The sequence below is a fragment of the Alligator mississippiensis genome, chromosome 3, assembly GCF_030867095.1.
Source record: "Alligator mississippiensis isolate rAllMis1 chromosome 3, rAllMis1, whole genome shotgun sequence".
NCBI classification, from domain to species: domain Eukaryota; kingdom Metazoa; phylum Chordata; order Crocodylia; family Alligatoridae; genus Alligator; species Alligator mississippiensis.
Window position 1 is genome coordinate 118,890,000 of NC_081826.1, and position 23,109 is coordinate 118,913,108.

Below are 23,109 nucleotides of genomic sequence, written 5' to 3' on the forward strand. Positions count from 1 at the left end.
GGTATTACACAATTAAATGTGAATGCTTAACCATAAAGTGGAGCAGTGGACTTTTTCATTACTATCCATTAGGAAGGAAATTTGTTCTGGTTACAGACCATGCTCCCTTAAAATAGCTGCCATCCACAAAAAATTATAACACCTGGATAAGGTAGTGGGCCTTGACCCTACAACCTTTTTATTTTTCTGTAGACCACTGACTGGGGAAGCAAAATGTAATGGCAGATTTCTTGCCAAGAAGCTGTGAAAACAACAATCACCAGATGGAGAGAATGGACGAACATTGAGTGAAGCACACATCACGTAGAGTGTAAAAGAGTAAATATGAGGTAACCCCAACAGACCATCAAAAGAGGGGGAGCATATAACAGGGAGCCACTTCCCAGCCCCTGTTACTAGAAGTATCCCATGTACAACTGGGGTCTCTGCTTCACTCACCTGGGAGCCATGCCGGGCTTCCGCAATTACTGGAGGCCTCATCCGGATGTGGCTGGGAGCCGGCCCCAATACCAGGGACAAGTGGAACCCCAGAAACTACAGGGTCCCTGCCCAAACCAGTCAGGAGCCACGCCAGGTTCCTGCCATTGTCAGCCAGCTTGTCTGGGAGAAAACCCAGAAGTGTTGGCAAACCCCAGCTCCTGGCAATCATGTGGCTGGGGAGCCGGCTGTGACTGGACCCTGAGAAACCCAACTGATTCAAAAGTAAGAGCACTAAGGCCTATAAACCCCCAGAGAGGGGAGTGCACAGTCTCCTGGAGGAGAGAGGTTCATTTCTGTGAGGAGGCACAGAAAAGGACCAGGAGCATGATGAATCTGGGTCCCAGCCCAGAGGCGAGCCTCAGATAGTTAGAGTGAGCTGGTGAAGAGCAACCGGCAGAGAGTTAGCCATTTAACCCACTGGTGCCAGGACTGGGACACTGAAGCAAGACTCTTCACGTAGGGGGCAGTTGTGAGGCTTCTCAAGAGTAGCTGATGGATGGAGCCGATGGGCTGGTGATAGTGCTGCTAGTCAATAGGATACTACCAGGGAAGGTGCAGATTCAATAAATCTGAAAGGCAATAAATACATAATTGATAAGACATAAATGTGATTTAATTGATGAAAAATCCCTCCTGAAAAGGGCACACAGGAGTTAAACAGTTGGCATTGGACTCTCATGGTGAGCAGCCATAAAAAAGGGCCCTTTTGATTGAGAGCATGCATAGAAGGCATGCATAAGAGTTGAAAGGGGCATAAACTAGGACTGATTGAGCCCCAAGAAACTCATGATTCACAAGGGGCTAAACAAGTGTTGAATGACTGGGTGAGCTACTGGTAGAGACTCAGGCACACCTGGTAAATCATAGGTTCAACCCAGCAGATGAGACAAGGGCAGAGGGTAGGGGAGGTAGACCCCTGTGAAGAGGACATACTCCCCATTAAAAGAATGTCATTTCAACATTCAGCTTCTCTTTATTTTTTTAACATCAAGGTGTGGCAGATGAGCATAAGGAAGTGGGCAGTGGCCAGGTCATCTTTGGGCAGAGGTGTTAAATTAATCATGATTACAAATCTGATAAAAAACTAACTTCTCCATTTAGATCTGCTTGCTTAATCGTGGAGAGTGTGGCAGGAAGGACATGAATGCAGAAGAAGGAACCTTGAGCAGGAGTTCAGAAGGGGTGTTAGGACATAGCGGGTGCATCTCCACAAGACGTTTACTATGGAGTTGACCAATTAGCTCCACAGTAAAACATCACTGCTCCATCCCAATAGCACCACACGTGTAGGCAAACTAATTAACTCCACCATAGGATAGTACTGCCAGACAGAAGTACTATCCTATGGCAGAGTTATTTACTCCACAGCAACACATGTGTAGATGCTGATAGGGCTGGCTGGGGCACAGGGGTGCTTCAGTATAGGGGCTGCCTCCCAACTAGCTGCACACTGAAGCATCCTTATGCCCCAGCCAGCCCCTCCACAGCCTGTTTAGCTGGAGCAAAGCAGTCCCAGGCTGACAGACTGACTCCCAAATCCTTTGCCAGCCAGGGCTGCTCTGCCATGACTCAATGTGCTATGGTCCTGGGCTGACTGGGGTGCAGACATGGTGCCTGGGAGCAATAAGCTCCATCCACAAGACTATTGCTACAGTCAATCCTGTGAAAGTTTTATATGATTTTGTTCCCTCAATTCTCTGACATCCTTCATTTGATGATTCAATACCTCCACAAGGATATTTTCCCTTTCAGCAAAATAAATTACAGCATTATGAGTAATCTGCCCATGAAATTGAGAAGGCACGCTATATATTCAGCTTGCTCCGTGGGTGAACAGTAGTAAGCCTCAGAGACGCAGTGAATGCTTGACTTCATTGCTGAGAAAGACAAGGTACTGTACATATTTCTAGAGATTATTTATTGTCATTGTCATTTTTATTTTTGCACTGCTGTGTTGGCAACTGTAGAGTAAGCATAGACAGAGGGGATTTGAATAGGAAATAATGTATTTTATTGATATGGTGGATGCTGTCAAGTGAGGGTTCAAGTTTATTTATTTCTTAAAGAAGAAAAACCACAGCAAGGTCAAAAATAGTCAAGACTTACTCCAGACAGTATAGTGTAATGCAGGCTCAGATATGGATTAATACACACACACTCTCAAGTCACAGTGTTCTTTCACAGAGTCTCCTGCTGATATTTGGAAGTTTCTCTTTATTTTGTAGTTATGTAGCTTCTAACACCTTGAGTCCTTATCTTGGCCTGGGATGTCAGGTTCCATTGCAATGAAAATAACCGATAATGATAACTTTTATTTATAAACAATCCACAACAGAAGCTTTGCTGTAACAGCTGAAAAATATGTCTGTGTGATAAAGGTGCTTGCTGAAGGCTCTATGAAGATTAGACCAAGTGTTTTTCTGTATTTGTTTAGATATTAAGCTCTATGTTGTTGCTAAAAGCCTAATTAAAGTTTAAAATGTAGTAAGGCCTTGTATAAAGTAAAGCCTAATAAATTTAGCAAAGCCTTGAAGTAGTAAGACCCTGTGGCGTAGTTAAAATTAACCTTATCAAAGGACTGCAAGGCTTGTACTGCTATTGGTCAGTCTAAGGACAGTTAAAGTAAAAAGAATCTGAGTGGCTGTATGGTATGAGTACCATTCAGAAGCTATAAATTGGCTGGAATATCCGGAAATTATTCTGAAGGAAGATACAGTTCTGTAAAAAGGACTAGTTAGCTGTTAGCCTGGATCAGTGGGCCTGTGGATCTCAAGGAGCCCAAGGACTGAATTCCAGGGTCCTTCCAGTGCTGATCGGGGACGCCCGATTTCGCTGAACTTTGTGGAAAGAGAAACCTGTTGTACATCAGGCATCAGAGGGAATTGTCGATAAGTTGCCGACGCGAATTGTTCTTGTCTGTCATTGTTTGTCTTGTTATTACGCAATGATTTTTTTTGTTAAGTCAATAAGACTTTCTTACCTTTCTACTCCCGACCATACTCTCAATCCCGAACCCTCCGCAGGTGGCTGAGACAGCTTGCCATGAAAAAAAGAACTGGAAATCTAGTGACATGAGTGAATACTAATCAGAAAAACACCTTTCAGAGTTGAGACAGTGTTTCAAGAGATTGTTACAGGTAGAAGGTTTCACAAAAGGAATAGGCTTTCAGGAGGCAAAACTGTAGTACAAGGCACTTGACATATATTAGTTCACAGTACAGCCTGAAAAGACTAGAAAGAGGGTTCATTATCACCTGCCCATATTCTGATGGTTGGTTACTTTGACCATGTTTCTTTTCACTCTTAAAAAAAATGTCTAAAGTGCTTGGATTTGCACAAATACGAACAAACAATAAGCCATGAAAGATCATATAGGGTTAGTTTTTTGGGGGTTTTTTTTTTTACCTGATCTGGTATTTGGTCTCTAACAAAAGGCCAATATCAAATGTTGAAAAGGAAGGCAGACATAGGTTAGACATAGTACAACCTGCACTAGCCTCTTCCTAACCCTGAAAATTGTTGTTCTTCATGCAAATAACTATATTCACAAAACAGATTAAGATATTCTCTCTAGAAAAAGAAATGCTGTGTAAATTAAGTGGCTAATCATACTTCTTGAATAACAAATAACAGTTGGTTGAAATGAATAGTCCATAGAGAGCTGACAGACCAAAATGTATTCACTCAAATCCCAGAAGTTTTCAGATATGAAATACTTCTATGAAAGGCACCATTAGTCTTTTCCACAAAAAAGGTCAAGTTAACTATATGTAGAAAGATAGTGCTGTATCAATGATCTTCTAAAAGGGAAAGGTTTTGGTTTTTGTTTTTAACATTTTAAAGGATTTTCAAAAACAAAACAAAACAAAAACAACAAACAACAGCTGTACAAAAGAAAGAGCAATCCTCAACCCACATACCAACATCAGCTACTAAGGTCCAAACGACTATTTATCTGCCTGTAGTATAAAACTTAGCCCTTCAGGGTAGCTGTGCCTCAGCCACTTTCAAACCACTTTCATATCTTCAGTAGGAAATAGCTTATCATGATTATTGCCTAAGCCTGTCATCTTAAAATATTTTTCCTCCCTATCTTTTCATACAGATCAGAATAATGGAAGCTTTGAGCACAGCAAACACTGGGTTTGCTCTTGACTTTTTCAGACAGGAGTGTAAGATGCAAGCCAACAGAAACATCTTGTTCTCCCCTTTGAGTATTGCATCTACTATGGCCACTGTGTACCTGGGTGCGAAAGGTAGCACGGCAGCTCAGATGGCAGAGGTAAGTTGGAACTACAGGAGCTCTCTGAAAAAGCTGCTACTATTTAAGGGGAGAAAAGCTAACTTAGCCAGAACCATAGAAGAAGGCAAGCCAGCTGCTGGCTTTTGAGGTGTACTGCCCTGTCACTATGCTTAAAGATCTGCCTCTCCTGACCCGCTTCTCCCTCCAGCACATAGCTAGTCTCCTCCAAAATCCAGATGTCAGGCTGGGACCCTTTCCCAAATTGGCCCCTAAGGACCCAGGCAAGGTCCCTTTTCACCAAATCCACACCATTTCCTTTAAATAAACAGAGTCTAGCTCTGCTGTATAGTGTTTGCAGAGCTATAGGTGTTTGCAGCATGTAAATAAGAGAACTGCAGGCAGAGTCCAATACATCAAATCAGGCAGGAGCATCAGTTAAAGGTCCAGAAGTAAAAACTCAAAAATGAAATACTAATTGTCATCAGGAGGTAGGAGTAGGGACTTCCCAACTCAGCATGCTGCTTACCACTTTCCTACTATTTCATTGTTGAACTTTAGCTCTGATCATATTCGCAACACATTGCCATAAGAGGTCATTCCAAATCAGAGCAAGCACTGAAGGGCAAAGGTACATGCCTCTCTAGCAACCATGTGTGTTCTGCATGTATTGCAGAAGACTGGAGGCTGGGTGCTTAATTCAGGACTGTTTGATTCTGCTGTGGAAGTCAGGCACATTCAGGTTAATCAGTAGAATTCTCAGCATCACAGCACTTAGGTTCACAAATCAGAAGCTGTGAGCCAGGGTTTGGGAATACATAGCAGGCAAGTGGCAGAGGCAAGAACAGAATCCAGGTCTAGGTCTCCTGCCCCCTAGTTCCATGAGATAATCATAACATCTGACATGTAGAGCAAGTCGTCTGCCACAGCAATTATTCTGTTTGCAATTTCGATTATAGGTGCTTCACTTTAACAAAGTTGGAGAAGATGGAGTGGCCACTACCACTACAAAACCACAAACCTATTACAAGATGGAAGAGCTTCTGACAAACCGGTGTATCAGCCTCCAGAAGGTACCATGTCCAAACAAATATATATATAGTCTCCAAGCTATGAGCAGGTTTACGTCTTTCCTATGATTCCTTTCCCTCCATGTTTGAATTTGCTTTGGTTTGTCTTGCTGGCATGAAATATTCACAGTGGGAATACCTACTTGTGCCATTTACTGCAGAGCAGACTAATTAGCTCCACAGTAAAGCATCACTGTCTACATGTGCGACGCTATTAAGCCACAGTAAACCAACTGCGCTGTACGATAGCATTGTCTGGGACAACTACTGTCCTACAGCAGAGTAGTTACAGGCAGCAAAATGCACATGTGGATGGTAACAGAGCTGGCTGGGGCATGAGGGTGCTACTGTGTAGACACTGCCTCCCAACTAGCCCTGCACTGGAGCACCCTCATGCTGCAGCCAGTTCCTCCACAGCACGTTAAAGCTGGGTCGGAGCAGCCCCAGGTGGGCAGGCTGACCCCTGGGACCCCTGCCAGCTAGGGCTGCTCCGTCCCAGCTCAATGTACTGCGGTCTCAGGCATACATGTAAACACTACATCCGGAAGCAATAAACTGTGGTGCAAACCGTGCCAGAGCTTATTGCTACATGCTAATTGCACATCAAGTCACTGGGTGCATCTACATATGCAGTCTTCTGAGAGGTTTCCAGTAAATTCTTTATTACAAACATTAAGACAAACTTCTCTTTTTTTTTTTAAAAAAAAGTGAAAAATAATGCTGTTTTCTCATCTGACTCCGAAGAGCTATAACCATCCTGTGCTTCTCCGACTCCCCCTCTCTCTTTAGAGTTCTAGTGGATTTTCTCTTGCTTACTACTTTCTGCTTATTAAACAACTCATTGTTAAAAAGGAGAGAGTATGCTTTGTCCTGCTGAAGACATAATGCCTACAACAATCAGGGATGATCCCACATGAATAGAAAATTGGTTTATACAAGCTGCATGACACATTTTAGAGAGGGAGGGTTAGTCTGCATCTACGTGAGAATGCTGATGGATATACTGAAGTGCTGAAATTCTGACATAGATCAAATTCTTGTAGTGGGATTAGAAAAGCATATAAAGCACTTAACTTACAAAATACTTTCTATGTGCTGAAGGAATATTGCCCAACAAGAATGTTATTTCACCATTGATTTCAGTAATATTGTTGGTGCAAGGCAGAGCTAATTGCACCCGCCCCCCCTCCCCCCCCATGGAGCATTTACACAACATGCTAACTGTGCAGTAGTTGAATAATACTGCACAGTAGCATGCAGTACTAACATGCTACTGTGCAGTATTATTCAGCTACTGCATAGTAGCATCACTAAAGAGGTGTTCACTAGTGCTACTGTGCAGTTACTGCTCATTTATTTAGTACTTGATTATACAAGTACTAAATAAATGCACAGAAACCTCTGTGTGTTAGCATATCATGTAGATGTGCCCCCCCGCCCCAAGTCAGTAAGGGCTACTATATCATTTACTTACAGTGGGAGATGGGGGGTTCTGTCCCCATAACAGCTTTAAAATGTAATCTCTCCTAACAGAGAAGAACACACTTGGGTTCTGGTGAACCAGTACAAAACCAAGCCAAAGCCACACACACTCTTTCAAAGATAGCAGCATTCACTATTCTAATTGCCACCACAGGCTATGCTAGTGGACCAGGGGCTGTTAACTTTCTGCTTGTAGGGGCCTGCCATAATGACAAAGCATCAAGCCCAGTATTGAGTTCTAAGGTTCCCTGTGTGCCATTGAGCAACGGTTATGTCAGATTCAGTGACATGTCTGCATTTGAAAGCTATGGCAGCTCTATGGCTGGGCTGAAGTGTTTAGGAATTTCAAATAGCTTCTGACTGCTTTGCACCCAAAATAATTTTATGGCAGGAGTAAGTACAGCATGGTCCCAAACTGTATCTTCACCCTGGAGCTTTTAACTTGGGTGTAATCCTGCCATTCATTTTCTCTAGTAGCTTTCTGTATAGTACCTCAACTGCCATAGTTCATCACTGCCTTTTAATACTGAGCCCAAAACTACCAGTTCTCTGCTTAATTTTCAGATCATGCAATTTTAATGCACAATGTATACCAATACAAGTAACTCTCAAGTTTACAGTATTGATAGTGATGGGTTTTCAATACCAGTATCAACAGGTATTAAAAGGTCAAACTTTTAAATGCAAGAATTTTTCAGCATCAAAATTTCCATGGATATTAAGAGTCATGCAACCATATTGCACAAGCTGTGCTGTTACTTTCCATGCGTCTCTGCTTTGTTTTGTATAATTTCTCTAGATACCTGTAATTGCAAGATGTATTTCAGCCCTATTCAAACTGTTAGTAATGATTTTGCATCTCTTAGCTGCTTGCTGTCTATGTTTGTCCACTAGATGGAGATTTTCCTATAATGCGTTAAGGCTGTTGGTAAGAATAAAGTAAAAACCTAAGACACAGCTGACAAAGAATAGCTTAAATCACACAATATTACTTGTAATTATCAACACCGAGACTATGTGCAATGTGTCATATCTGAAGCATTGAATCACTTGTCCCAAAAATGACAGGTAAACAACCAGAAGTTCTCCTTTTTCTTCCTAGACTAATCTTGATAAATCAAGTAATATCCATGCAGCATTTCAAGCACTTAACTTTGAAATCAACAAACCCACTAAAAATTACCTGCTTAGAAGTGTCAACCAGTTATATGGAGAAAAATCATCACCTTTCAATACAGTAAGTACAGGATCTGTTTGAACGAATAGAGACCATTTAATTTTTATGATAAGTACTGCTTATATTGTATGTTGACAGTCTAATAAATATGCTAGTTTCAGCTGCAGATTATTTTGTTCTTTTAATATTTACTTCCTACTGACTTTTTGTGGATATTTATATCAAGTTTACAGACTGTTTAGGGTCTGTACAGTATCTCGGTTCACTTGTTTCTTTGAGCATAGCAGAATCTGTCATAATTTGAATTATTTTCTTTGTTTGGCGGTAGTTGGCCCATATGTATGGCAAAATATTATATATGTAAGACCTTTATCTATCTTGCCTCACAGGAATATTTACAGTCAGTCAAAAAATATTACAACACAGAGCCACAAGCTGTAAACTTTGTGGAAGTTGCAGAAGAAGTCAGAAGAGAAATCAATGCCCAAGTTGAATGCCAGACTGAAGGTGAGCCCAAGGACATTCTTTTACACATATTACAAAGAGGAACACAGGTATTCTTCCATCTTCAGTATTTGTGTCTGGAGAGAGAAAAAACACACGTTTTGTGACATTCTTCACTAGAATCAAGTTACAAAATGGTTGCCGTCTGTTTGTCAGAACAAAGTTCTTTCTGTTACATAACAAGAGGGGGAAAAATAGGATGACCATTAACCTCCAGTCACACTAATATGTATGATAGCAGTTTGAGCTTTCTGTTCCTGAAGACCATTACCACAATGGTGGGTATAAACTTACATAGCCAAGTATGCCTCAGAATGGTGTGTTACCAGAGATGCCCATTATTTTGGGGTGTGCTCGTTTATTAGGGATATGTTTCTAGGGTCTTTGTAATTCTATCAATGTGCTGCTTGTGTACTTGTGTTTTTATACAGAGCTGTATATCTCCCTTCTGTAAGTCCTCACCCCCCAGTGGGGCTATCTTGCAGGACTCAGTTTCAATGGGCTGGGTCCTCTAGTCACCAAATCAGTCACACACACAAACACACAGATTAACGTGCCTGACCCAGCCAGGTTGATAAGCATGGACAGGTTGACACCCTCATATGCCAAGAATCAGTTCATCAGAGCAACAATAAACTGCAGTCAGACACAAGCACACAGGTAAACAGAATACCTCTGAATTTGACTGGGTGTCCAGCTGACACCCTTGTGGGCCAGCATTCAGTTCATAAGGGCACGGCTGAGCCAAACTGGGTCAATCAGCCTGTACAAGCTGATCCCCTTATGTATTTTAAACTCAGCACGTCCCAATGTTTAGCCTAGACATTATAGCCATAGACAATATATCCTCCCAGTGTCTATATATAGCCAAAACAGGGGGGAAAAACCCTATATAAATACAGGTCTCATTATTTCCTGTAGGCAAAATCCAGAATCTGTTGCCTGAGGATTCTGTTGATTCACTCACCAGGCTGGTCCTGATAAATGCACTTTACTTCAAGGGAAGCTGGGCAAAGAAATTCAAGGATGGTGTTACAAGAAAACAACCTTTCAGAATAAACAAGGTATGGGCATACCCTGCGAAATACCCTGCTGCAAAGTGGGGGAGGGGGAGGAGGGAATAAGCCATTTTACTCCTTTCAAGGTTGACAGCTCTAGATATATGTTAAATTATCACCGTGTAGAAGTTATTTAAGCAGTCCCTTCTACAGCTCCAAAAAAACAAAACAAAAAAAACCCAACTGTATCACATTGTTAGCTTGCAAGAGCTAGGATGTGAAAGACATAGAAACCAGCAATTAACAGATGTGAAATTTACAGTAGTAATCTATTCTCAATGTCCAAGATGTAACAACCTGATAAACAGTACAATTAAAAATTAGTTCTAGATATTTTCAGTTTTTAGCCATTAAGACATTATAAATAACATAGGCAAATATATATATATTATTATTTTTAACCTGATCCTTTAAAATTTCAGTTACCACACATGTAATGCTTGTTGTTTTGCTTGCTGCAGACTACAACAAAGCCAGTGCAGATGATGTACCAGAGAGGGAAATTTAACTGGAATTACATACAATCAGTGCATACCCATGTCCTTGAACTTCCATATGTCAACTGTGATCTCAGCATGTTCATTCTGCTACCAAAAGACATCAATGACGACACTACTGGCCTACAAATGGTAAAGAACATAAGATCCTGATCACAGTAAAAAGATTTATTTTTATAAAAAAAAATAAATATTATCTCCTCCATCAGGGCTGTCCAGCTTCTAAATCCCCGGGGGTCAAATGTTGCATGGGCCATAGCAGCACACCATGCAGATGCTCCTTCCTGCCACTCCAGGTGCTAGTACAGGCACTCCCCTCCCCAGTGCTGCCTGTATGTGGGCCCAATCCCCTCTTTCCCCACTCCTGGCTCAGACTAACCTTTAGAGCAGGACTCACTCAAGGGCAGGAAGCAGCAGATGGAGCAAGGAGGGGTAGCCTACAGACTTTGGCTGGTGTTGCAGCAGAGCGATGTGGGGGCAGGGGGGAAATGGCAGCTGAGTGATAGCCCAGGCACCTCAATGCAACCCCTTGTGGATTACACACAGCTTGCAGGCTGCCATTTGAACAGACCTGCCCTAAATGTTCAAACAGCTATAGTCTGATGCTAAGTTGAACTGCTTTCTTATATTCAGAATGTGCAAACTGAACTGGTTCAGGAACAAATGAGGGTAGGCCCCAAAACGTTATGTAATTTGCAGCAAACCTGAAGCTTTTCCAGCTGTGGCTAGATTTCCATAAAACTTGTGTCTGCTTTTCATGGTATCATCCAGTCCTAGAAGCTCCAGACTCTTGCCTGTTCAAAACTAGGGAGTACTAGAAACCTTGGCAGAAAGCCAGGATCTACTGAAATTTCTAATCCAATCCAGATAGATGTGACCTAGGTGAGTTTCAAACGTAGGCCAGGTCCGTACTACACAGTGTTGCTAGCAGAATGCAAGTAGTTGGTAGCTTCTACACTTACAGCAACTATGCAGAGGCAGAACCTCTTTCTTTCAGGACAGTAGTATCAGCTCTGTAACAGAAGGCTTTTGCTACCACCCATGCCTATGCTTTCTGCCAGTTTCTGTGACTCCCTACAGCAGCTTGTACCTCCACTAAGCAAGGCACACCCTGCTGGCACAGCTATAGACATGCTGAACAATACCATTGGCAAAATTTCTGTAGAATTTGAGAAAGCACTAATACTAGGTTTTTCATTGTGTGATTTTCCTTTTATTAACTTACTGTAGCTTGAAAGAGACTTGACTTATGAGAAGTTAGCCGAATGGACCAGCCCCGAAATGATGGAAGAAACTGAAGTGGAAATGTTTCTGCCCAGGTTCAAGATGGAAGAGGGATATAATCTCAAATCCACTTTGAGCAGCATGGGGATGCCAAATGCCTTCAGCATGGGCAAAGCAGACTTCACAGGGATGTCAGAAAGAAATGAGCTGGTTTTGTCACAAGTTTTTCACAAGTGCTTTGTAGAGATCAATGAAGAAGGCACTGAAGCAGCAGCTGCCACTTCAGCTGCCATGATGGCACGAAGCCTTATGTCTACTGTTCAGTTTGTTGCAGATCACCCTTTTCTCTTCTTCATTAGGCATAACAACACCAAGAGCATCCTCTTCTTTGGGAGGTTCTGCTCTCCCTAGAAACTCAGCTACCTGTTATTAAACAGGATCTTACAGCAAAGTAGTTTAAATAAATTAATCTCGAGTTTCCAAATACTTTGAGTAATTTTTCTTCATTTTCCTGTACCTTTGGCCAATCTCTTCTGGGCTTGGGGAAGAGCCAGTAGTGCAATAGACCAGGAAGTCTAATCTCCTATACATACGGTTAAAGGACCAGATCATGGTGGTGGTAGGCTATCACTTAAGTGCTCGGTAGAAATGTATAGATTCCTTTCTAGAAAGAGTGCAACTGGTGGTTTTTTGTAGTGCAGGTGTAAAGTAGAAAAAAAAAAAAATCTGATACAAGGAACTGCGTCTGAAGAATAAAATTAAATGTAATGGAATACAAAGAAAGCATTCACATGTTGGGATAGATCCTTCAGCTGAGGCAAATTGAAACATTTCCCTGGAAGCCAATGGAATTATCCTAGATGAGGCTCTGATCTACAGTCTTACTGTCTGAGCTATCCATGTATGCTGTTTCAAAATCTACATATACATACTGTAGGATCAGATATAAAATGCAGCCTGCTTGAAGGTATTCTGTTTGCCCTGCTTATATCTGTCAGAACCCATTAATTGAATGCCTATGGCACAGTGGAATTTCCTGGCACAGTGGAATTTCCCGGCACAGTGGGATATTCCGCCACAGCGAAAAAGCCCGCCAAGTCCAATGGCCGCATCGTTCAAACGAGCGCCACCCATTGGCCGGTTACAAATTATTCCTACTTGGCAACTAGCAATTGGCTTGCTATCCATATAAAGATCAAAGCAGTTTCCGCCCAAGTTGAAGAACTCCGGACACAACCTGGAGTAAACTTGGCGGACTGATCACCCACCAACGACTCCCCGTCACCGACCTGCCCGACGTACCCCCTTCCTTGTGCACTCGGTGATTCATTTATGGAACGTCCCGCCTCGCTTCAAGGGCTCTTGCTACGTGTCTCTCACTACGTTTGTAACTCGTTTGTAACTGCAATTAAGCCAGTTCTTCCTACGCTGCACACATCAGTAGCGTAAGTAAACAACCTTGTTGCAACCAATACGCATCCATGCCTACTTCCACTCCACGTGTCAAAGTACCCACCTAACATTCTGGGTTCCCGGCAAGGGCCCCAGCAATCGCCTGGCCACCACAATATCATGTCAATGGACACAAGCTGTGCAGGAAACATTTGAGAGACAAGAGAAATAAAAGGGATTGTTGTAAGAAAATGCCATCTATAATAATTTAACATTCAATCAACAGCATGTTTTAGAGCAAAGTATTGGAGAATTTGCCTATAATTTTCTATCACAGATGTCAAAGATATGGCTCATGGGCTGAATGCAGACCACAGAGCCCCATCACTAAGCTCCTAGTGCTGCCCCTGGGTGCCATGTGGAACACATGCTGGGCAGGGCACAGAATGCGTACCACACATGGCACCTCTTCTGACTAGTCCTGTGCACATGCCACTCATTCCAGAGTGCACCATTGTCCTGGACCAGGTGGGGAGGCAACATGTGTGGCAATGGATGCTGCATGTGGCAGTCTGGCCAGGCCAAGCACCACTTGTCACATATGGCATCTTCTCCTGGCCAGTTTGGGACCCTTACTGCATGTGACACCCACCCTGACTGGACTGCGCTGCCTGCAGTACCTATTCCGACCACTCCAGGATCTGCACCACATGTCTTGACCAGTATGGAATACACGCTGCACGCTGTGCCCACTCCAACTGCTCCAGGTCCCATGCTGCAGTGCAGCTCTCAGACCAGCTGGAGCAGGTGCTGTGTGGAATGCATGTCTTGGGACAGTGGGAATAGATGCCATGTGCTGTGGATCCAGCATGAAGGGGTAAGGGAGGTCTGTGGGCCTGATCCAGTCCATGTACTAGCCCTGTGCCATGCATCTGGCCCACAGGGCCTCATGAATTTATCACCCTGGGTCTAGTGCTATGTCTATTTAGAACCCTCATCTTCACAAATATGGCTGGACTGAAACATATCATTTGAGCCGGGAGTTAAACACTTAAAACAGGTTTCTGGGCCGTTTTGTAGCTTTGGGAGATGCTATGAATTCAAAGAATTTGAAGGAGATTATAAACAGCAGGGACACCAAGTAACCTGCAGATATATGTTCAAAATATCACCATCTGTCAGCATGCACTTCAGAAGCTCAGACTTCTGAGAAGCTCAGTTTCCTAGAGTGGGCCACACACCTGTTCTTATCTTTTTCTCCTTGGTGAGTAAACATGCACATATCTGCCAGGCTTCGTTTAGGATCCCAGTCGGCAAATAGCAAGTGTGAAATGTCATAAAATAGACAAAACCAAACACACTCCCTCTTAAATATGATCTGGTTCAGTATGCCATGATAAAACTGTATGCTAAATGGAATTCACAGTGGTCCCTATTCTGCTGTATGTCTATAAAGACAGAGGCACCCTCAGGAAAACTACTCTTTCATACAGCTGACAGGCTTAGATTTTCAAAATACAAGGCTAGCGTATGTAGCATCGTGTCACAGGGCACTATCTCCAGGGGTGGCTGTAAAGCCCTGGGAGGCCAAAAAGAGTTCTGTACCCTGCTCTATGGGCAATCTGTCCTGCTCTCACCCACCACGCCTTGATGTTAATTGTTATAAATAATGAGGGAGACTGCTCTGGTCTTATCATAATAAAGGTTTGTGGTCAAGACTTCATGAGCTGTTTCATGGCTCCATTCCATCCTTACACTGCGCCCCAAGCCTCACAGGTATCATCCTCGTGGATGTTTTCCTCTTACTGAACACAGCCCTTCTCTGGGCCTCAGACCCCCTCCCCCTGCCCCTGGCTTTGCTCAACTCCAGTCTGGGTTGCCAGACCCTTTGGCCTCCCATCCGGCCCCTCAGTCTCTTGTACAACACTGCCCTGGGCTGCTAGGCCGCTCAGTCTCTCTGCAATCCCTCTCTGGAGTGCCAGGCCCCCTGTGTTCTCTTCCTCAAGCCTTCTGGTCCCCCAGTTTTCCCCAGCAGCTCTCTAGTTCCCTGGCCCCTTGCAATCTCACTCTTTCCTGGCCCCTCTTATCCCACTGTCCCTTTTTGCTCGAGCTGGCTCTTGCTGCCCATACCTACATACTTCACTCCTCATGGCTGTTCCCAGATATGGCCTTGGATCCCTGCTCCTCTCTCTGCCTCCACCTGATCCAATTACCCATCCTCTCTCTACCCACACCCTGGGTGCTTTGCCCATCAAGGCTATTCCTGGGTCCCAGCTTTCCTCAGGCACTCTACTCATGGATCCACTGATCCTTTCACTCTCTAGACCCTTGGATCCTCCAATCCCACTCCTCGGCCCCTCTCTGAACTTGCGTGGTCCCACTCTTTCCTGGCCTGTCAGGGCCTCTGGACCCACATGGTCTCACTCTTTTCCCCTTACTTTTCTGTTAGGGTGTGGTCCCTTACCCTGGGGAGGGGAAAGACTAACCCACAAGGTAGTGGGAGCTGAGGCTTTAAGGTACTCTGCACTTGCCTTTCACTGGGGTGGCCCATGCATGGCATTTCTGAAAGGGTGCCCTCCTATAGACAACCCCACCATGCTAACCAGCCCTAACAGTAAGACTTAGAAGTGCACCCTCAGGACCAAGGTCCAAGCCATCCAGCCCTGGGCAATCCTGATGTTACACATCAGTCCTGGTTCATGGGCTTCCAGCACCATTCATTGTCCCTCTTGGACTACAGACCTTCAGGCTTCCTGGCCTGGCCCTGGCTTCCTCCCCCTCTGGGCCCCCTGGGCCCAGCTCAGCCCCATGTCTCTCTGGGGTCACCTTCAGCCCCAATCTGGGCTCCAGACTCCTCATTTGGTCTGCACATATTCAGCATCTCTCTAGGCTCCTGGACACCTCATCAAGTCTCCCCTACTCAGCCATTCTCTAGGTCCCTTGGATCTCCTGAAGCCCTCAGTAGGTCCCCTATATCCAGCCCCTCCCTCTGGGGTCACTCAGACCTTTCAATGGGTCCTCTACATTTGGTCCCTCTTTCTTGGCTCTGGACCCTTCTTCAGGTCCCATACATTCAGCTCCAATCTTTCAGCTCATTCAAACCCTCACTGGGTCCCCAGGAACCTCCTCTAGCTTCTTAGTTCTTACTCCAAGTCTCCAAACTGCTTTAGGTATTATCTTTCATGTCAACTTTCCAGAGCTGCCACTATCCTGCTGAAGTGGTGCCCTTTCAGCAGGCTCCAAGATGTTACTACTGGATTTGTCTCAGAGCCTGGGCTTACACCTGCTCTCAGCCCAGCCCTCCTTCTGAGTCAGATGACTCTCCATCAGGCCTAGCCTCATCTGCAGGCTCCCTGGGTCAGCCGATTCGCAATTAGCCCACATCTGCTGGTGGTTTCACAGGACACCTTACCTCTTAAAAAGGGCAGGCATCCTAAATGCTCTGCCATAAAAGTTGCACATTTCAAAATCATTTGTCTGCCATTTCTTGGCTTCACGTGCATTATACATTCTAATCTGCCTTTTTTCCTGCATGAATAAGATGACTTAAAGTCTATTTCAAAGGGTAGTGCAATAAGCTTGGAGCATTTCGTGCATTAGCACGCATTTTCCAGCTCAGCATTAAAACAAAAAGGGTGGTGGATGAGAGACTGCTATTATCATTCTTCAGAAGGAGACAGGGACCACAGATTGCTTTGATTTAGAGAAAAAAAACCCCAACATGGGAATGTTGGACCATAGGAAAACATTCTTCTGCAAGCCCATTATAAAAATCCCACATAATTCATTTAAGGTTCTGGTACTGCTCACTGCTGGAGACTCTTAGATTTAACAGGTCTGATCTGACATTCTACTTCTTTCACCCTAAAGCATCTTTGCAGACACTTGGAGCAGTACAGCACTGTTATCTGTTCCTGGTCTAGCACTTAAGCCCAGCTCGATCATGTCCTTGTGCAAGAAGTCCAATCAGCTAGTCAGTGGTTGGTCTCTTAAGCTGAACTCACTGTGGTCATGTTTGCAAGATGTTCTTTGACATGATGTCATTTGTCTTTGACAGCATTTCCACCCTTTAAACTCTTCAATTGTATCCAATCCAGTACTTTAATTATTCATCCTGCTCTTTTTTAAAACTTTTAATTTGTCTTAGAGTCATTCCACTTGAGAGCCCTTCAAAAGCTGTCAGGTATGATCTGAACTGCCTCCATTCTTCAGATCTCCACCCTCCCATTTCAGGAGGCCGCTTCCCCTCCATGAAGTATTGTTGAGAGATGTCTGCACTGTAGCAGCAGTAGCAGCAGCAGCAGCATGTTCCAGCTGGGAAGTTCTTGAATACATGCATCTGCTCCTACTCCTCAAGCCTGGGAATGCACTGTTTAGGCCATTTTAGGATCCTCCTTAGCGGGCACTATCAAGTACACCAGAGACTTAAGAAGAGCTTACGAGAAAACACCTTCATGAGACCACGCTAGCCAATTTTTACTTTTGGAGTATGTGATCAGGAATGAGGTGTGCTGGAGAACATCTTAGGTAGGACATATTGCTATCGTCATGGTTTGAATTTATGCTTAGTTACCAAAAGCAGGGCTACAGTGACATTGCTATGATAGTCCAGGAAACAGAAGAAGAGGTTAGGATTTTTAGTTATTTATAGTTGGAAAAGATTTTGGGCATCAGGCGTCAGCTTAGACTTGATGCCCAAAAGCTAATCCAACAGCTCTCTCAACTATATAGCTGATCCAGTAAAAGATATCACTGAAAAAATCCTCACTTTATTACAAGTAGTGTTTCTATCAGTCCATAATGTCATGAGTTGCACTCTAGCATTTGATGCTAACACACATCTCATTTTATACTCATTCTTGATGATCTCGAGTTTCCAAATACTTTAAGTATTTTTTCTTCATTTTCTTGTCCCTTAGGCCAACCTCTGCTAGCCTTGGAGAAGAGCCAATAGTGCAGTAGATCAGGAAGTGCTGATCCAGTGTCTTGTGCACACAGAAGGATGTAGGACTTCACTGCTTCTGCATTTCAACTTGTTATCTGTTGTTCCTTTTCCTAGGAATAACCACTTCATCCACTTGGTTTTTATTGAAAGACCAGATTGACTACATCAATATTTCTAATGAACAAAAAAGAGCTAGCCAAGAGTAACCTACTTAATTCAACATTTTACCAGTTGTGTGATGTTTACCACTTTATTTTTAGGAGCTTATTCCATATAATTTATTGTTATGCCCTCCAAATCATCTAACATTCTAAAAGTCCAATTTAAGAACATGATAAAAAGCCATGGTGATTCCATGCCCCTCTGTCTTATGCCAAACTTTGGTTTAAACCCACTGTTTTGTTTTCCAACAATTTATATAGAACCGAGAGAGTCTTTGTATATAGCTTTTAAAATGACATTATCTTATCAGGAATGCTGGTCAGGAGCCATAACAGGCACCCTGGTTACCCGAGTGAGACAGCAGGGTCCATAATTAAGCCCACCTTTGGAAATGGTCCGAGACAAGTTTTGTTGAAAAGCCTGCGAAGTGCCAGGAATCCTAGTTTTGGACATTTCTGCTCTTGACCCAAGATCCTGGGTTCCAAACCCTGGATCTTAGTCTCTGACTTCCGTACACAATTTCATTTCCCACCCCAACCCCCACAAGCCTGTGCGATTCCAGTTTTAAATCTTTACTTTTGTCATCAGGTTTGGCTGCCATGTCCTGATAATGTAACAATACAGTTTGTGATGTTCTGTAATGCTTCTCTTAAAAAAAAAAAAAAAACCCAAGAAATCCACAATCAAATGCCTTTATAAAAATCAATTAAAACAATTAACATGTTTATTCCCCATTCTTGGTTTCATCTGTCTATCAAGCATCTCAGCCTAAGTACCTGATCAATGAAATTTCAGCCTAATTTGGAGCCGTGATCTGTTGACAGTTACTTTCAATACAGTTTTTGCCAGTATTGACAATAAACTTGTCTCACTATAATTTCTCACATTAATAAGATTTCCTTCTTTCAAGATCTGGAAAACAATTGGTCCTGATCCTATTCCATCTATTAAATGCCTAAGTGGGACCCTATTCTAACCTGCTTGAGCAACTGTAAAACTACTAACTGCTTATATCATTGCCTGACTGTTTCCATACAACTCAAAAGGATTTTAACTATACTGTTTATCTTAATTATTGCTCCTCTTCTTTCCAAAACTTAAGCTTGTCTATCTTCTATGATTTCTTCACTGCCTTATGTAATGCTTTTAATTCTTTCATTTTCCCAGCTGCCTTGGATCACTGATACTTTTCCTGTCACAGGAAAGACATCAGTTTCTTTTGCCTGCTATAAACTTAAATATTCATTCCATTTAATTTGAATTAGTTTGTCATTGGCAGTAAAGAAAAGCTGTAATGGACAGCCTGAACATCAGTCCTAAGAGTGAATCACTTAATTTTACTGTCCTTGCAAGTACAAACCCAATAATATTTGTGTTTAAATTCATTTTCTCAGTCTCTAAGATGGCAACCCAGAAAGCAAAGAGCACATCAACAATCCAGACAAATATTACAACATAAAATTTTGGCAAATGATGGGGAGGAGGACCAAGGGTATGTGGGAAAACAAAGGGTGGTTAGAAAGGGAGGTGCAAACTATTTATATTTCTAAATTATGGATTACCTAACAAATAGGCACAGAACCTGACAGAAGACAAGTGAATTCTTCTTTGAGGCAGGATCTCAAGGTAGTGTAAGTATTTCAATAGATCTAATTAGCTTTGATGGAATTTTTTTTTTTTAAGGCCCTGCAAGATAAAGGCAAACAAGTGTCATTGCCTGCATTAAACCAGAGACTGCTAGTTTTTCCTCAGAAGGTATGCTTGGAGTTTGGTTCTTAGAAAGTATGTGGCTAAAAAAGATGCTGATACATGCAAATTTAAGGGAGAAAGAACTTTCTTGAGCAGGTGACATTTTACTTGTTAAAGTCCTAAATAGGATAAATTAGCATTATCATATAAATCTCTGCAGATGGCATTTTCCTATGAGACGACACAGCACGGGTTAGTGTCCTGGAGACTAAAATGGGTGCAACTAGGGGATCAATCAATTTGCCGTACAGCCTATCAGTCAAATACATTCAAAATAAGTCTAGAATCATTGCTGCCTAGCTAAGTTTTCCAGGTCTTTTAAGAAAAAGTATTTTGTCATGATACAAAGAAGATGCAAGAAGTTAGAGACCAGGGCAAAGACTTGGTTTCATTAATGTCAATAGGAATTTGGTCTTTAAATCTAACACCAGGATTTCATTCCAAATCCACTCCAAACTCTGACCTCCTTATTGAAACAAAAGAGTAACTCACTCCTTGAACAGGACTCTACCTGGCATATGATATGTTTTGGTGTCAGAAGAGGCCTTTGAAATCAAATGGCCTCTGTTAAGAGCAAGGTACCCTTACTATAGTCTCAGTGCAGGTATTACAATATAAATTCTAGTATTTATTTAGGGATAAATTCACAAAGGGCAGTAACAAAAGTGACATTTTTTGTGCAATCAGCCTCCAGAAAGTGCTCGCAGCTATTCCCCAATAGAAGGGCATGGCTGCAGAGTGTTTTAAAAGTGGCCAATCATGCCACAAATTCAGAAACTTCTGTCAATCCCTCAGCCCTCACACTGTAACACCCTTGTAGACAGTGACAGAGCTGGCTGGGGCACATGTGCATTGCAGCACACTTGTGTCAGGCAATACTAGCCTATAGCAGCATTAATTAGCTAACTGCAGCTTATAAAGCCACAAGTGTAGACAATGATACTTTACTGTAGAGCTAGTCAACTCTGCAGTGAAGGGCACATGTAAATGCTCCCCCCTGTGTTGCATACAGAATCTGATCCACTGGGCCTTCTCAGAACACAAGCAGTGCAATTGGCTCTGCCCCAAAGGAAAGAGGGAGGTAGTAGTACTTCTGCCACCTATTTGTCTCCATATTCACCTGTTACAGTAGTCCCTCAAAACATTGGAGACTTGAGTTTCTCCATCTGAGGAAATACATACCTAAATCTCCCACCTGCCAGAAGAGCACCCAAACTACCAGGCTATTATGGGTGGGCTTTCTTCTTCCCCCCTCACTGCCTCTTGTAAAGACTGCCATTTTCATGAATTAAATCAAAGCTTCATAGACTCAGAGAAAAAGGTCAAGAATTCACAGGGTTCTACAATGTGAAATCAGCAGGAAAAACAAAACTAAATCATAGTTGGGTAAAAGAGGAACCATTTGACCACAAGATCTATATAAAGCTGGAGGCATTAGTTGGTTAAAAATACCCATCTAAAAAGTTGGTTATCAGGGTAGAAAGGAAGATGGGAGGCCCAAAGAGGAAAATAAGAGTTAAACCAGCAAATTCAAGAGCCCTCTTAGAATCAATAGTCAAAGTTAACTACTCCAGGAAACAAAAAGCAAGGGGTTTCTTCAAACCACCTAAATTTTCATCTCATCTATTAGAACATCTTTATTTAAAGTAATGCAAGTTGTTTAAAATGAAAGAAGTGAGCTAAAATCAGCTAGTAGAAACACTTAGGGAAAACACAAAGAATTCTGTCAGTATGTCTCTTTACACAAAATATACAGTATTTGTTTTATATCATATCTACACAGTTTTTTGCATGTTACATAAATATTAATAAATCATATGGGACCCAATACATGCCACCCCACAGCAGGTGTTCTGCCTGCAGCTCTTTACAGTGAAGGACAGAAGAGATTGAGTCCATTGTTGCCACTCTCCCCACATCAAATGTCAGCTTTGCCCTTGACCTTTTCAAGAAGCTGAATGAGATTTCTAAAGGGGCAAACATTTTCTTTTCCCCTTGGAGCATTTCCACTGCTCTGGCCATGACCTACCTTGGTGCAAGAGGTAACACTGCAACCCAGATGACTAAGGTAGGTTTGGAAATTTGGTTATCATTATCCACAGTACGCATTATAGCTGGTTCCTATACATGCTACAGCAAACTAAGTATTAAACAGGATGCAGGTAGACTATTGAGAGTAAAAACTAACTGGAAACTTTTCATACTTCATAAAAAATACCTTTTTCCAAAGTGACAATAACCTCTTGGCACACTGTGCTGTGCAGCTGTCTGTATTCTGGGCCAGATTCTGTCCAGAGATGGAGTCGCAGGGTGCATGCAACAAGTATAAGCAGCTTCTGTTTCCATGAATGGGGCTTACATGGGTTAAAAGGGACTTGTTCAGAGCATACTGAACCTGGGAAAGTTAGAGTTCCCAGGAACTTCTCCTGATGCTATGTTACTTTCCCTGGACAGAGGTCTTTTCTATACTTCATTTAACTACTTTTTGAGCAGTGCAAAGCAAAAGGAAAAATAAAGGGTTTCTCATTTATGCAATGATCTCTCCACACCTCTGCTGGATCCTAGAGGTAACTTGGTCTTGTACCTCCCCAAGAGCAAAGTAAATGATCTGCCATGTGACAGCAAAAGGCAAAGCAGGGTGGCACCTTAGAAACTAACCGTTCAGAGAGACAAGCTTTTGTAGGCAATGGTTATTCAGTCAAATGCTGTCAATTCATCTGAGGATACATCTAGAGTTTAGCATATGTATGAAGAGATCACTGGGATCTTCAGTAAAAGTGAGGAACTCTGCTTTCCTTCAGTCAATTCATAGCAGCTGACACTGATTTCATAGCACATGCTGTCACTTACAAAAGTCTTTCTAAGCTAGTTAGTTTCCAAAGTCAAATTCTACGGTACCTTCTGCTGTCTGGCTTTGGACTAGCACAGCTAAATACCTCTCTACTCATGCAATAGCTGCAGTAAACAGTGCCCACCAATGGCTAGTTGGCATATTTATTTTTCCATTTAAATAATAATCATTCTGCATAGAACTAGTTTCAAAACATGCTTCTCCGATGTCACTATCACTATTCTATGCATAAATACATGCCTATATTGGCATCATGGCCTCATTCTTCCACGGTCCTC

At 42.7% G+C, this 23,109-nt stretch overlaps 1 protein-coding gene across 1 annotated transcript; it reads left to right on the forward strand.

Annotated features, from left to right (window-relative positions):
• The first annotated feature begins 239 nt into the window (after positions 1-239).
• Positions 240-12,233, forward strand: LOC102573842 (serpin B10). Its single transcript, XM_006276934.4, has 9 exons — positions 240-329; positions 2,233-2,371; positions 4,586-4,762; positions 5,680-5,793; positions 8,375-8,509; positions 8,839-8,956; positions 9,875-10,017; positions 10,473-10,640; positions 11,739-12,233. Exons 2-9 carry the CDS (start codon positions 2,342-2,344, stop codon positions 12,141-12,143), a joined length of 1,290 nt encoding a protein of 429 aa, XP_006276996.2. The 5' UTR covers positions 240-329; positions 2,233-2,341; the 3' UTR covers positions 12,144-12,233.
• The last annotated feature ends 10,876 nt before the right edge of the window (positions 12,234-23,109 follow it).

What these genes read in the sequence shown, in the direction of transcription:
- LOC102573842 (XM_006276934.4), top strand. Translation starts at nt 2,342, where the DNA reads ATGCTTGACTTCATTGCTGAGAAAGACAAG. An exon ending in TCATTGCTGAGAAAGACAAG is followed by an intron (nt 2,372 to 4,585) that starts GTACTGTACATA and finishes CTTTTCATACAG; the next exon opens with ATCAGAATAATGGAAGCTTT. An exon ending in AATCATCACCTTTCAATACA is followed by an intron (nt 8,510 to 8,838) that starts GTAAGTACAGGA and finishes CTTGCCTCACAG; the next exon opens with GAATATTTACAGTCAGTCAA.